The sequence below is a fragment of the Alexandromys fortis genome, unplaced genomic scaffold, assembly GCF_014885135.2.
Source record: "Alexandromys fortis isolate MF-2015 unplaced genomic scaffold, M_Fortis_MF-2015_v1.1 scaffold_6, whole genome shotgun sequence".
NCBI classification, from domain to species: Eukaryota; Metazoa; Chordata; class Mammalia; order Rodentia; family Cricetidae; genus Alexandromys; species Alexandromys fortis.
In genome coordinates, this window is record NW_026067902.1 from 26,312,904 (window position 1) to 26,329,239 (window position 16,336).

At 42.8% G+C, this 16,336-nt stretch overlaps 1 protein-coding gene across 2 annotated transcripts in view; it reads right to left on the reverse strand.

Moving 5' to 3' along the window:
* Positions 1-12,093, reverse strand: part of Slc12a6 (solute carrier family 12 member 6) — a 96,162-nt gene extending 84,069 nt beyond the window's left edge. The window contains exons 1-2 of one of the 2 annotated variants that reach the window (XM_050132084.1): positions 11,954-12,093; positions 11,568-11,845 (exon numbers count right to left, since the gene is read on the reverse strand). In XM_050132084.1, coding sequence (XP_049988041.1) covers positions 11,568-11,838 — 271 coding nt within the window. In that variant the 5' untranslated portion in view covers positions 11,839-11,845; positions 11,954-12,093. Of the gene's footprint in view, positions 1-11,567; positions 11,854-11,953 lie in introns of those variants that run through there. The other variant, XM_050132093.1, reaches the window with a different exon arrangement.
* Positions 12,094-16,336: the final 4,243 nt, after the last annotated feature.

The following is a 16,336-nucleotide window of genomic DNA, read 5'->3' on the forward strand; positions in this document are numbered from 1 at the left end:
AACATCCAGACACATAAATAATAATTTTTAAAAGCATTTGAAAAACTGAACACAGATAAAACAGACTAGATTTTGTGAGCCTATCATTGGGAAGTTGGGCAGTCTTTATCTGTACCGCTGTTCACAGAATTCTCTCACTAACATACACACATACAGCCACAAGGCAAGGATTTATGGAACTACCATACTCACTGGGAATGCTGAGCTAAGAACAATGAATTCTGGCCTTGAAACAGATTCAAACCATCAGACCTCTCCTAAACTCCAGGAGTTCTAAGACACCATTCATAGTGCTTGCTTGCCCTGCTACCACGACTAAATGCCTGAGTGGGCCCTTTAAATTCCACCCAGCTGATGGCTGCGCACCTACAGAAGCACTTCGTCCCAAAGGGCACTTTCATGACACGGCCGAGAAAGCAGAAAACCCTTGCAAGCAGTTCCAGCATTGGACCGTTTTGAAAATATCTATGGCAGTAGGCTTTTCGTTTTTTGTTTTTTTTTTTGAGACAGGTCTTACTATGTAGTTCCAGGTAGTCTGAAGCTCACTAAATAGTCCAGGCTGGCCTGGACTCAGAAATTCGTCTGTTGCTGCCTCCCTAGTGCTGGGATTAAAGGGATGCACAATCCCACCTGGTCTTAATTTAGAGATTCTTACTGAATCATTGCAAATATTAGTCAGATACCAAATAAATTAAAAATTATTTTCATTTTCTGATGAAATTATTGAACACCCTGAGAACAAATTGCCTGTTTATCCTCAGTTGTAAACTGCGCTCGATTTTATAATCTGTACAATCCTAATATACAATATTCATCTTCCTGTAGAGATGAGGTGCGGAGAAATGTGAATGAGGACACATGCAGCTACACTGGGCCCTTAAGTAGGGGCTAGGATTTGAACTCAGATCCTCGTGCTAAACAGCAAGCACCCTCATCCATTAAGTCATCTTCCCAGCCCTAGAGCAGTGGTTCTTAAGCAAAAACACCATTGCATGAAAGACAAGGTATCCAGAAACAAGGGTAGAGAAAGACTACTCAATTCTTCAGTGACTATGGTATCACTCGGAGGATCAGGTACACGTATGAAAGACGATTAACTACTGTTTTAGAATAGTGTTCTGCAAATTATTTCTGGTGAAGGCTATCTTTTTCTGTTTAATGAGACAGGGTCTCATACAGCCCAGCCCAGCCTCAAGCTCACTATGTAGTTGATGAAGACAGGCCTTAGAGCTCTGTTCTTCCTGCCTCCACCTTCCTAGGAATGTGTCACCATGCCAAGCCGAATTTGTTACATTTCCAATTCATTAGATGCTAATAATTTTGTGAAGAAATAACGTGAATGGAAAAATGAAATGAATTTACATCAAATACAATTTCCAAGGTTATAAATCATGAAATTCAGCAGCTATAAGATTCCCCTACCAGGCTTCTAAAATTTCAGTTTCTTACCTTACTTCTTCAGACAGGCAACACACAGCTCATGACCCAGCAATGTCTGCATACTACACTCTGAATGGGTGTTTTACAGAATGCTGTAAACATCCTACAGAAGATAATGAGCAGTTTACAGCTTAAATTTAGAGTTACTTCTATTGCTAGAGCCTGTTAAGTCTACTCTCATTCTCCAGTAAAACATGAATCTACACTTTCCCTATTTATATATTCAGCAAACCCTTTTATCTGTTTGCTACTGAGAGACTGAATAATAGTTTAAAATATCAAAATGATGGGCTGGAATGATGGCTCAGTGGTTAAGAGCACTTTGCAACTTGCAAGAGTTGGTCTTGCAGAGGAATTCCATTTAATTCCAGCATCCACATGGTGGCTCACACAATCATTTGTAACTCGAGTCCCAGGTGATCCGTTGTTCTCTTCTGACCTCTGAGGCTCCAGGTACACACATAATGCACATACATACATGTAGGCGAAACACTCATACACAAAATTAAATCAATCTAAATTTTTTAATATAAATGATCAAAAACTAAGTTTTATCGCACTTAGCATACATGTACAGAAAGAGTGAGTGAATTACTTTGTGGAGACCAGGTATCATAGATAGCAAGGACTTAATACTTAAAAATGATAAAAACAAATTTTTATGAAATGTTAGTAGTGGTTAATATTTAATAAACTTTAGCACCGAAAGTCTGAAAGATAATAGATGAAAGACATTACTTCTCGGTGGATTCATACTACTGTAGAGAGTCCTCTGGTTGAAGCCTCAAGACTCTCAAAGAACCATGCATTTATTCTATATTACTGGAATGCTCACTGCATACCAGAAATGGGAATGAAACACAAGACACTGTCCCCTGTCCTGCAGGAGCTTGTAGTCTTCTTAGCTAGTTAACAATATAACTCTTAATACAATGCACAAGCAAAGAAAGAGCCAGGCGCGCATAACAGCCCCCCACACACACTTTGCTTCCATACTTCCTTAGGAGCAGGAAGCTGCAAGTGCTCACTGGATGTGATGGCTAGCTAATTTCAGAGCAACCTCACCTATTTTTGGCAGCTGTGTCCAAACATTAAATAAGGTATTACTGAATGGCTCTGGGAACTAAGTGCTCAGCCCTTAAAGTTCTCTCTTTAATCCTTATTGTGACTTTCTGAACAGGGCTGTTGTCCCCTTGATCTAATGTCATTATAATCCAGGTATAAGTGGATCCAAGTATCATCAACCAAAGACGTAGCACTGGCAGCTAAGAACACAGAAAAGTCAGTTTCTCACTCAGGTTTGATACCCCATATAGGACATTTCATTTTTCTAATAGTAAATATTTGTTAGATTGAAAATGTGTTTCTGCTTATTATGAAACGTCTAAAGAACGTAAACACGACACTGAACAACACTGTCAAAACTATAAACATAGACTTCAAATGTAAGTGAAGAACAATGAAAACACAGTCCCAAACAAGATGTCCTGGTTAACTAAACAGTCCATCAACCAACCAATTGTTCTGTGGTGCCAGCTGTCGACCCCAGGGCCTTGCCTATGCTGTTAGTAGGGTATCACTGAGCAGCTTCCCCAGTTCAGAACCATCCTTGTTAATTTACAAAGGCTTTTATGAATCACTACTTTCTTAACTGTCCCCAACCCTCAAAAGTCCATTTACAAAGAAAATTATTGAGCCAGGCATAGTGGTGTTGAATAACTGTAATCCAGGAACTCCAAGGGTTGAAGGAGGAGGATCCCATATTCAAGGCCAACCTGGACGAAACAGGAAGACTGCCTCAAAAATAAAAACAAAATTAAAACTAATAATTATAAAGAAATAAGATAAAAATAACTAAGGCTTGGGATGAAAATGTGTTAACTTTACCGATGGCCCAATGTGAAGTGTCCATTAGCTCAGCAGTACTACACCGTGACGAACACGAGCACATCGTTTGTGTATGTAACAATGAAATATACACTTCTAGGCCACATTACCTTAGGAAACATGGACGCTAGCCATCCAGAGAACATGTAATTGTATTGCCTTCTGTTTGCAGTTTTCTATTGAATGTCAAGCAAAATAATGTTCCAGCAAATAAAAAGTGTATTTAATACATCTACTACATTATTATACAACTACGGTTTAGTAGACTTTGTGGCAGGGCCAGTCTGTGTAAAGACAAAAACACGACCGCTGGAATGGCACAGAGCTCCCAGGCTCAGGTCTCTGCATGACCTTGGCCAGCTACTTGTCTGATGCCTCAGTTCTTACAGACAAGACAAAGTTAGTCTTAGCACAGGAAAAAACAAAAACAAAAAACCTTGTTGAAAAAAAAATGCCAAAACGTTTTTACAGGAAAGGAGAGAATTAACCCAACTAATACAGAAGAGCATTAATCCTAGTTCCTATTGGTGTTTTGTATTGTCAGTGGAATACAGCAGACTGCTCAACTATAAAAAAATCAATCATAAGTCTTTTACATGAATCTTGGGCTGTAACTGGCCACTTATGAAAATTATTATTTACATGTTTAAATAAGGTAATAAATGCAAATAATCTCAAAGCAAAATAAATTCTAATTGGATTCAGTTTTTCATAACTCCTTCAGGTAAAAATGTATATGTGTATGCACAAGTTTTTACTTAGCAGCATTTTTCTTTAACTAGCAATATGAAAAGTGAACAGTTTTTCATCAAAGTGAAAGCAACCCTAACTAGTAGGATGGAAGATATTCAAATGCCAACATCTCAATCTCCCAAACGATTAGGCGAGCAAACAGATAAATGCTACCAACTGGCTTCTACATATGGACTTCTCAAGGTCACCAGAAACAACGCGGATTATCAAACGCAGCAATAAAAACACAAACCAAAAGCTGCCACTGATTAATTAGGTGAGGAAACTGGAGGCTGGAATGGAGATCTTAAAGAGGAAGGAGTAAAACTAGGAGTAAAATGTAAACATAAGGGATCAGTGAGGTGGCAAAGAAGGTTAAAGGTATTCGTCTCAAAGCCTGACTACGGGGCTCAGTCCTCAGACCTCCATGGTGGAAGAAGAGAACCACCTCACCCAGGTTGTCCTCCACCTCCACACATGCCCCATGGTGCAGACTTACATGCCCCACCCACAAAAATAAAACAAATACCAAAAGAAAAAGTAAGCTAAATGTAAAAAAACAAAAAGAAATATCTGCCACTTTCCAATAATTTAATACAGCTTTCTTATTTGTTTTGTGCTTTTTAACTTTAAAATTTTTCTGAGGGATTTAATTTTGATGGGAGTGTGTGCAAGTGAAGACCAGAGCCCTGAGGGCCATGGCATCAGACCCTCTGAAACCAGAGATCAAGGCTCTTGTGAGATGACTGAGGATCAGGCTCGGGTCTCCCGTAAAAACAGTGTGTGCTTTAAGTGCTGAGCAGGCACACCAACACTAAAACCTGCACATTTGAAAACTTTAACCTTTTCATAGTTAACTCTATGAAAAAAACTTCAACAGTTTAGATTTTGCATAGTTCTCAGATTAAATTTTTATTACATATTTGGTGTGTATGTGTGTATGCAGGCAAACCTGTGTGCATATAATGGTGGAAGACAGAGGATAACTTTCCAGATTCGTTTTCTCCTTCCATCATGTGGATCCTGGGACTGAACTCAGATCATCAGGTATGGTGGCAGGCATTTTACCCACTGAACCACCTTGCCAGTCATGAGATTAATTTATTTATTCTGACTTGATTATGAAATCTTGTTAAATAAGTTTCACTACTGACTTAACAGGAGCTTAAAAATTGGAACCACAGCTAGATGCTGGTGGTGCACACCTTTAATCCTAGCACTCAGGAGGGAGACACAGACAGATCTCCGAGTTTGAGGTCTACACAGTGAGTTCCAGGACGGCCAGCACAGCCAGGATGGTTACATGAAGAAACCCTATCTTGAAAAACATAAGAAAACAGAAAACTGGAAGGACGGCTCAGAAGGTAAAGGACCTGCTGGCAAATGGGGGATGTGATTCCCAGCACCCAGGCAGCAAGCTGTGACAATGCATGCTTGCTCTGGGAAAGCAGAGGCCAGCTGATCCTGAAGCGCACTGGCTGGCCAGCCCTTGGGTCGTGGAGGTAAGATATTACTGAATTTGAGACCAACTGAAGCTACAGAGTTGCCCAGAGCAACCTTGGCTATGAATAAAGATCCTATCTCAACAACAACACAATTTAAATGTGTGGGTGGAGACATGCTCAGTGGCAGAGCATGATAAACCATACAGCTAGCAGGGTACCAGGCTAACTACACAGGTTCACATGTATGGGCATACACGGGCATACACACACACACACACACACACACACACACACACACACACACACTCATGGGGCAGCAGGAATAAAATGTTCTAAAAACAAGGAATGTTAAAATATGACAAATGTGTACTTTAGAAGTAAGCAAAATATTTCTTTTGTTTCTTGTTTTTCGAGCAGGGTGTACCTATGTAACAGTCCTGGCTGTCCTGGAACTCATGCTGTAGAACTCACAGAGATCCACCTGCCTCTGCCTCCCAGGTGCTGGGATTAAAGGCATGTGCCATCACTGCCCGGCACAAAGTATTTCTTATTAACCAACCACTGAACTACTACTGTTCAGGCAAAGTGTTCCATCTATATGCCTGCATGTTACATATTATGTGGTTTTGCATCCATGCCTTCATATATAATTAAAGATTCTATACAATACACTAAGGCACTAATAAGAGGGCATTAATAGAAATACCTTGTTTTCCTATTCACCTGTACAACTTATAAACCCTATTAAAATCATATTTTAACATTTAATAAAAATGGATTTTGTAATTCCAGCAAATAACACTTCAAATTTTCATATCTACTGTGAAGAGAGACATATTGCCAAAAAAACTAAAATGTATATAATTTGATTTATTCTATTAAGAACCCTATTATGTGTAGATGTGCATAAGGGCATCAGGTCTAAAGAGTCAAGGGTAGTGAGGACTGAATGCCAGCTTGCTCTTCTCCAGTGAAGCCATAAGCCTACAGCCATAACGGCTCAGAGCATAAAAGTGGTGGTACTGTGTTAGAATTTATGCAAGGTTCTTGGTAGTCCAGAAATGTTTACTGGTCACCAGGAGCAAAAGAGAAAACAGTCATGATCCAGAAGCACACAGGGTAATATTGTCCTGACAGGCCATTGTAGGTTGCCTTAAATAACAGCATCGGAATGTCCTGCTGGGTTATTACAGGTTGCCTTAAATAGCACTCCCCTTATACTAACAGCTTTCAAACAGAAAGCATGATTTTTGTAAGGCTCCAGACCTCCAACTTCCAGCAGGATCCTCCCCTCTTGTGCTTTTCCATTAGTAAAGGTTGACATCAGATTATATTGCAAGAGCAAAGAATCTATTTTCAATAAAAGGAAAAAATATGAGAGCCTGAAACCAATAAACAAGCGACTGGGAGGCAAAGCGGGTGGGTTTTTGGTGGGACATAAAGAGAACACTACATACAGATGGGTGATCAGAATTTAACACAATCACTGTACCTACCAACTGATGTAAATGCCACATCTACCATATTTTAGGACTGCCTCTGTTACAGAAAATGCTCCCAACTAAACCAACTTGAGGTCGTGGGGAGAGTGGTCTTGGGTCAAGCCTCAAGCCGAAGGCCTGTGAGTATGAAGCGAACCCTCTACCACTAAGCTGTATCCCTGACCTTGCTTTTCCTGACAAGGGCCTATGTTGCCCAGGATGATCTTGAACTTGTGATCTTCCTGCCTCTGCCTCTGAGTGCACAACTCAACCTTGTATAGTGTTCATTTATAGGATAAAAGCTGACAAAATAGAAAATGGTTCTTCAGGTAGTCTGACAACAATAAATTATAAACATTTTTCAAGCTTTTTCTTTCTTCTTTTGGTGTGTGTGTGCGTGTTGGGGTGAGGAGCCAGAGGGAGAAAGCTAGAGCATTTCATCTTACCTATAAATACTCCAACAGGTTTTCTTTATCTGAGACCTTCACATGACCACAACATAAGCACATCTAAGGAAATTCGTAATTCCTTAATGTTTCTAATATCATGCATTCAACTTCCCTCAATGATTGTGACTTTTGTTTTTGAGGCAGAGTCTTGAGTGTGTTGTAGGCCACCTGATCCTTCTACCTCACTGTACTGAGTACTGGGACTACAGACGCACACTATCATTCTCAGTCCCCATTATCTCAAAAGTGTCTTTTTATTGTTGCTCTGGTCGGTCAGAGTCAACCCAAACCTACACACTGCATCTGATTGACACGGCTCTTTTTGATCTATAAAAAGCTTCCCTCTTTATCACTCTTCTTCTACTCTGCCATTTATGTTCTGAAGAATCTAGTTATTAAATAAAATTTCCCATATTCTGGATATGGCTGATTGTTCTCTTGTGGTGAGGGTAGTATTAGCATATTATCAAGTTTTAAAATAAGATGTACCAAATCTGCTTCTTTAGTTGACTCATTGATTACAGTCCGCACATCGCACTTCTGTGAGCTGTCCTGAGAATTCTATGAGCTTTAGGGACAAAGGTACCTAAGAAGTATTCCATAAGCAAGGAGGAGGCAGAAAGCTATAAAGTTAACGTTATTATGGGGTAGGAAGAGCAGGAGGAAAACAGTTGTTGGGAAGGTCAGGGAGATGGATCAGTCACAAAGTGCTCGCCCAACACTCACAAACACTGGAACTTAGATCCCCCCAATGCTCACAAAAAAGCTGGGTACAGCATCATGTGTCTATGATATCAATTCTGCGGAAACAGAAACAGGATGATTCTTGGGGCTTGCTGGCCAGTCAGTCGGCCTGGCTGAATTGGCAAGCTCCAGGTACAGCAAGAGACCGTTTTAAAAAGTGTAGAGGAAGACACTCAATGTGACCTTTGACCTCTTCATGCCCATGCCCACATTTACACATACATATATACATACACCCACATAAATGTTTTGGATATATGATAACAAAATATCTTTTTATCAGAGAATGCTATCAAGCAAGCTAAAAGGGTACCAAATCAATATTTTCATAAACTATCCATTTTACTTCCTTACATAATGTCACAAAAGGAGTCAAAGTAAAACATGGGAGGTAGTTCGTTGGTAAGCATTAATAGGACGTCTAAGAAGAGCACATACAATGAAATTCATTTGTTTTGGCTTTGGTGGGGAACACAGACGATGTTTATTTGAAAAGTATTTTCTTCAAGTGCTTTGTGAAGCTAGGAATGGTGGTGCACCTTTTAATACCAGCACTCAGGAGGCAAAGGCAGACTACTCTGTGAGTTCAAGGCTAGCATGGTCTACATAGCCAGTTTTAGGTCAGCTAGCGTTATGTAGTGAGACCTTGTCGGAAAAACAAACAAAAAAGTGCTGGGCATTTTAAAACCACAGCCCTATGAAAAGCAAAACACACCACCTTCCAAGTTTCCTACTCTGCTTTAGCCCTCACACTAGGGACTGGAGGAGACCTATTCATACACAGCACAGAACCGGGAGAGCAAATGGGTAGGGACATACCCAGCCACTGCAGTCCATATGCAATGTGGTGATTCCAAGTACAGATTAATATTCTGTACTATTCTTTAACAATTAAGAGAAAGCTAGATGTGACTTGGTGCCCTTTGGTTGACCTTTCAAATGCCAACTCATATGAAAGTGTTTTCCACGTGTGTGGTATTAGTCATTCTTCCCCTTCGAGCTATGGTCAGCACTGGCTTCATAACTGAACCGGCTGATGAGGTTTCTTTTTCTTGTTTTGTTTTTAATTGATTTAACTTCATTTTATGTGCATTGGTGTGAAACTATCAGATTTCCTGGAACTGGGGTTACAGACAGTTGTGAGATGCCATGTGGGTGCTGGGAATTGAACCTGGGTCTTCTGGAAGAGAAGCCAGTGCTTTTAACTGCTGAGCCATCTCTCCAACTCCAATTATTGTTTTTTTAATATTAACATAAAACAATCTATAGGAATGGGACTAGGGCAGAAACATTTAAAACAATTCTATAGTTCAGTGGTTCTCAAATTTTCTAATGCCTAGATTCTTTAATTAACAGTTCCTCATATCTGGTGACCCCCCCCAATAATAAAATTATTTTTACTGCTATTTCATAACTGTAATTTTGTTACTGTTTGAATTTTAAATTTCTGTGTTTTCTGATAGTCTTAGGCAACTCCTGTAAAAGGTCATTTGACATCCTCCAGGGGTCATGACCCACAGATTGAGAACCAGAGCTCTAGCTAGTTCCACTACACATCAGAAGACACTTCCCTGGGTTAAAAGTTGTCTTTCATCTCCTTTAATCACCTTATCTTTTTAGCTTCTATTGAATCTGTCTCTTTGGCTACGTCTGGAGATTCAACTCATTATTGAGTATCACACATTACACTAGGTGCAGAAACTGTCCTCAAGAACTTTCTAGTCTGATTGGGAAAGATAAGGTGATGGAGGTACTGTAGTCATGGTCTAGAGTAGGGATGTAAGGATGCAAGGCCTGATTTCATTGACTAGGATGCAGGACTGACTCAGAACAGGTATCAGAATCCCTGGAAGGGACTCATCCAGACTGCAGTTTTGAGCTGGCATTTTAAACAACTTAAATGTAGTGTGATGCATTAAGACTAAAACTCTAATTTGGAAGTATTTGGTACAGGCTGGGGATGCAGCTCAGCTGAGAGAGTGCTCGAGAGGCCTTGAGTTCCATCCCCAGCATCACACACACACCCTCACACATGGGTGTGGTTGAGAAGGCCTTTAATCTCAGCACGTGGGAGGTGGAGGCCGGAGATCAGGGTTCAGGCCCATCCTTGACCACATGGAAAGTTTAAGGCCAGGCTGAGCTACATGAGATCCTGTCACAAAAATAAAAAATAAGCAAACAAACAAAAAATTTGGCATAGGAGGAAATTATTGTCTTTTATTCCGACTTTTAACTTGAACATAGTGTAAGGGTCAGCAAGCAGTGGGAAGCAAATCAGGAATTAACACAAAAAACTGCCATGAAAGAAAAAAGGACTAGTTCGGGACTAGCAAGTGCTGGAACTATAAGCTTTGCCAAGGATGTCTTGTCTCAAGGCTTTAAAAACAAACAAAACTGAGGAACTAAAACTGTTGTGGCTTCCGGAACACTTAAGGTCAGGAGGAGCAGGACTTCCTGAGGCCGGAAATGGCAAGTCACTCTCGCTTTTCACAAGTCGGTGGCCAAGGCCATGTTTTCAACTAGGGTAGGACAGAATGTTTAAGAGTCTTTAGAATTCTTAAGGGATTTTTTTTTAACTAGAAAAATGACACTGGTCAGGATGCGGCATAAGACTAAGTGGCAGTTCTCGAACTTTGTTCTTGGGGCTGGAAAGGTTACCTCACCTCCTTCGCATCGCCCCTTCCCACTAAACCCAGTGAAAACTTCTACCAGAAGCCAGCCTGGGAAGTTCAAGGTCAAGATGAGCAGAAGTGGTTCCTTTATGTCCTGACTACCAAAGCGCAGTAAAATACACAGAAGAGTTTGTCTAAGGCTCAGCAGTGAAGTGATGTGGGAATCAGGCACCAGATGCCTCTTTGCAAGTTCCACTCAACAGAATAGCATCTCCTGGAGTGAACTTGGCTACTTTAAACACTCTATAAAAACACAAATTTAAAAATATGGCGCACAGCTAAGTGTCTGGAAGAAGCCATTAAGACATGAGCAGTTATGCCTTGCAACCTGACTTAAAAGCCGACTGACAGAGTCAAAGTCCCAAAGCTGTCTAGAAAGCACATCTTCAGCCCATTAAATGGTACAGTGTAGGATTCTCTGTGTTGTAAGCGATTTAATTATTTGTTATTTGTCTTTAACCAAAACTAGTCACTGTAGTTATGGGAAGATAAAAATGCGGAAATCAAAATATGCCTTTCCTCGCCTTCTTGTCAGATACTTCCCTAAATGCCAATGACTACAGCAGTGACCTGCTAGGGTCACTATTTTTCTCAGGCTCCTAAGCATCACAGAAAAGAGGGCCTTAATGCATGGTGATTATTATGAAACCGAGCAGGTAGTTATCCTGCATGAACAACCCAGGGGTGAAACACCCTGTCGTCCGGGTTCTTACTTACCCTCAGTAACATCCTGGGGGTTAGAAATCCGGTCACTGGAAGGATCTAGGGCCACAGTTGCCAGAGAAGTAGTGGCGCCAGACAGTTCACTCATAGGCTCACTACGGCTTGTTTCTGGCACACTTTCTCGGGAGCTAAATCTTACTCGGGAACTAGATCGCGAGCTGAGGTCCGGGCTGGTGTCTGACAAACCTGGAATGTCATCAATCTTTGTTGGTGTCACCATGAACCGAACTGAAGATATCTTGGCGGTGGCTTCTGGAGGATGCATTTTCCCCCTTTTTGACAAAGAAAAAAGGAAAAGCTCACAAAAACTCTTCCTCCTACACTAGCTACTTTTGATTGCAAAAATAGAAAACTTGAAAGGAAAAAAAAAACTCAATTACCTTGATTTACATCCCACAAAAACCCAATTAAGAATCCTTCCTCTTAGAATTCAAGCCAACTGTTTTATAAAGTGCACAACCAGTAACTGAAAAATATTTTTTGGAAAACAAAATGAGAACAAAACGATGCTAATCTTCTGTAACTTGGTTCCTTCAGGATCCTAGCTATCTCCCCTGGTCCAGGGCTGAGGGCTCCACGCCATGATTTCACAGCAGCTGGTTTCGGCCTCCCTCTGCTCAACCCCCGGGTCCTGATGAGGTAGTTAGTCCTTTATCTGATGAGTATCCCACGGTTCTAGCTGAGGAAGGAGCATGCAGGCCCACCCTTATCAGGAGACTATAGACGGCGTGGATCAGATTGCAAAAAGATGTGCACCGGCCACCTGTTGTGTATCAGGTGAATACCCCACAGGTCTGGCTGGGAGGAGGTGTGTGTTGAGCCACTCGATGTTTTTGAGGTCGACAATCCACTTGGGTCTGGTGGGGGAGATGCACATGCATAACGGGAAAAAAATACCCCCCACACTACAGGATGGAGAGAAAAGAGGAGAGCAACGAGAGGATGCCGGGGCAGAGTGGATTTCTGTCTCCCAGAGATCTCGTCCTGGCAGAGATGCTGGAGGTGGCGGCTAGCGGACCAGGGCAGCTCCGACGGCAGCTCCGGGTCGTGGCAGGTCGTCGCGAGTCCCTCGAGCCCACGACCACTCGCCGCGTTTGCGCGGCGTGTGACAGGACGCGTTTTCCCCCGGGCTGGTGCGGGTGGCCCCTCGCCGGTTTTCCTTGGGGCTCAGCCGAGAAGACGGCCACGCAGGCTGGTCCCGGCTAGGAAGGAGGAGGTCGGTCGCAGGTGCGGGATCCCGCGCCAGCTGATGCGGGTGCGCGCGCAGCTGTTGTTTACTAGCCGCTAACTGTTTCGGAGCCGCGGCGCGCAGGAGGCCCCCTCCTCGGCAGACGCCCGAGGCCGTTACGTGACCTCGCCGCCCCCAGCCCCGGGCGCGGCGGGCTGTGCCCGCGCCGCCGCAGCCCTCCCCTTCCCGCCCCGCTCGTTCCTCATTCGAGGTTAACCGTCCGGAGGTGTCTGGGGAGCAGCAGGAGGGCGGCGCCGTCCCGCGGGCACCAGCAGCCCCGCCCGGAGTCTGCAGAGCCGAGGCAGCGTGCAGCGCGCCTGCGCGGGCCGGCGGCTCTCACGTGGAGCACGACGGGAACTGCAGTCCGCCCCCGGGCCTGAACGTGTGTTGTAGGATGCTTTTTTTCACCTATGCAGCACGGAATCTGGATGCCGCTTAGAGGCAGTCAGTACCCATTTATCCCGGGACTGCAAAGATCATCTTTAATTAAAATGTCTCTGGAAACCCTAACTTTCTGGCACCCAAATCCCCCACTACCACTTAGATGGGGCCCTCAGTTTAAAAATTCAGATATCTTTTCTGAAACACCTGTATCTTCATCTTCAGTGTAGGATACTTTCCCGCTTCTTGCTCCTGTCCCTTTGAAAATCACAAGCCAGGCTTGAACTTCCATTAAAGAGAACTATACAGACATGGAGAAGACACTGAGTATCTGTTCTACTCCATTTCTAGTGTCTGACCTACTTTACTGTCAACTAAATGTTTAGTCTTTAGTGCATCGAGGTATTTTTTTTTTAATCAATATGCAGAAACTAGCTAGAGCCTTGTCCGGGTCCTTGGTTCCTCTTTGGTGCGAATAATTAAATCGGCATGTTTAATAATGGATCAGGGGTAAGAGAGACCACTCAGCAGCTAAGAGCATTTAGCTAGTTCGGGTCCCAGCTCTCACATGATGTGGCTCATAACTGCCTGTAGCTCCGGTTCCAGGGAATCTGACTTCTGAAGACAAGACAAAGAAGTGGTGCACTTAGACACATGGAAGAGATTTTATATTAAAAAAATAAAGTCATGGATCAGAACCGTCTTAATTCTTGGGTCTAGAAATCCTCCTTGATCAAATAACAATTCCCGGTCTAGCCAGGTGGTGGAGCCACACGCCTTTAATCAAAGCATTTGGGAGTCAGAGGCAGGAAGATCTCCTCTGTGAGTCTGAGGCCAGCCTGGTCTACAGAACAAGTTCCAGGGCAGGCTCCACAGAGAAACTGTCTTGAAAAACCAAACCAAACCAAAAGCCTGCAAATAAAATGAAAGTTCCATTAAAACATAAAACTGTATTAGCTTTATGATAAAAATTGGCATATTCAAAGTCCTAGAATTCTATCTTCATCAGTGGGGAATGGAGGTAGGGTAAAAAACTTCTATTTTTTTTTTTAAACGCACATTTTTTGGGGGCACACACACACATACGTATGTGAGTTCTTCTACATATGGGTCCAGGGACTGAACCCAGATCTACAGGCATGGCATGATGCACCTTTGTTTACCAAAGCTCTTTTTATCTTTGGAGACAACGTGAGACCAGGGTTCGTGTAGCACTGGCTCCATGTAGGCTGTTCTCAGACTCTATATATAGCACCTCCCAAGTGCTGGAATTATCACCAAACTTGATCTTCTGTATGTCTTTGTGAATGTTAGAAAACCACTCTACCGAAAGAACATCCCCATTGTCTCAGTGTGTGGGTGCACCCCTCATGGCCCTGAGTTCCTTGCTCGTGCTCTCTCTCCTTTTGCTCCTGATTTGGACCTTGGGGTTGTAGTCTGGTGCTCCAATGTGGGACTCTGTCTCCTTTCATCACCTGATGAAGGTTAATATCCAGGAGGATGTCTATGTTTTTCTTTTCGGGAATTCACCAAGGCCAGCTGGACTGGGTCTGAAAAAGTATGGGATAAAACCGGACTCACTGAACATAGCGGACAATGAGGACTGCTGAGAAGTCAAGAGCAATGGCACTAGGTTTTGATCCTACTGCACGTACTGGCTTTGTGGGAGCCTAGGCTGTTTGGATGTTTACCTTACTAGACCTGGAAGGAGGTGGGAGGTCCTTGGACTCCCCACAGGGCAGGGAACCCCGTCTGCTCTTTGGGCTGATGAGTGAGGGGGGAGTTGATTGGGGGAGGGGGTGGCAGGGAAGAGACAGAAATCTTTAATAAATAAATAAAAATAATAATAATAAAAGAAAACCACTCTACCTAATGTTACATACAACCTGTTTCCTGATCAGCTGTACAGCCCAAGCTTGTGTGGAACTTACAGGGATCCTCAAACCTCTATGCTAGTACAAGCCTGAGCCAGCATGCCCAACTGGGGATTCTTTATATAGCCATGGCTCTTGATTCAAACTTACAGTGGTTTTTGAAGAAAAGCCATCCATCTCCTCAGGGATCTACTTTCTTTTTAAATTTATGCTCATTGGTGTTTTACCAGCAGGTAGGTTTGTGTGAGCATGTTAGAAGCCCTGGAGCCATCGCCAGCCCCCTGGGGAGCTACTTTCTAAGGCTGGCTTGCAGTTCAAACTTCACAGGCCTTAAAAAGGCATGCTGGCATTTTTGCTGTCATATGCAGTCTTTTTTGCATCTCCTTATATATGCACTACTCTTGCAGCTCTTCTTTCTTCCTGCAAACACTGATACTCGAGCTCCCTAAATGTATGTCTCAGATGTTAATATCCAGGGGATCTTTTCAGTCCCTGCTAGATTCACGAATTTCCTTCTCTCTTCCAGGTTAGTCTTTTATTATGGTCTGCACAGCGGGTGGCATAGAATACTAACAGTGCTAACTTTCCCACCCCTAAGGACAGACTTGTGTCCAATACTGGAAAAAAAAAAAAAGGAAGACACACCTCCTACCAGATTTCACTGACTTGGTGGAGCTGGGCGTGGTGGGACAGGCCAGTAACACACAGCTCAGAAGGCAGAGGCAGGCAGATTTGTCTGAGTTCAAGGCCAGCCTGGTCTACAAACTGCAATCCAGGGCAGCCAGTGCTAAATGAAGAACAAAAACAGGAAAGAAGAAAGGAAGGAGAGAAAATATTTCCAGGATTGGGCACAGGATTAATAGAGTCCTCTCGCCTAGCATACAAACTCTGGGTTCAATCCCCACCATAAGCCAGAGTGGTAATACACATCTGTTATCCCAGAACTCAAAATGTGGTGGTGGGAGCTGGAGATAGGGGTTCTTCCAGAGGACCTGAGTTCTATCCCAGCAGCCACATAAAGCCTATCACTATCTAACTCTAGTTCCAGGGAATCTGACACCCTCTTTTGACATCGGTGGGTACCAGCACACATATGCAGACACATAATACCCATATTATGGGCAAAATACCCATATACACACATATAGATTTAAAATATATACATATATATTTTTAAATCTAAACAGCAAATTTAGATAACTTTAGGCTCTAGATGGCTCGGCGGTTTAGAACACTTGATGCTCTTGCTGAGGACCCAGGTTCAATGACAATATAAATAT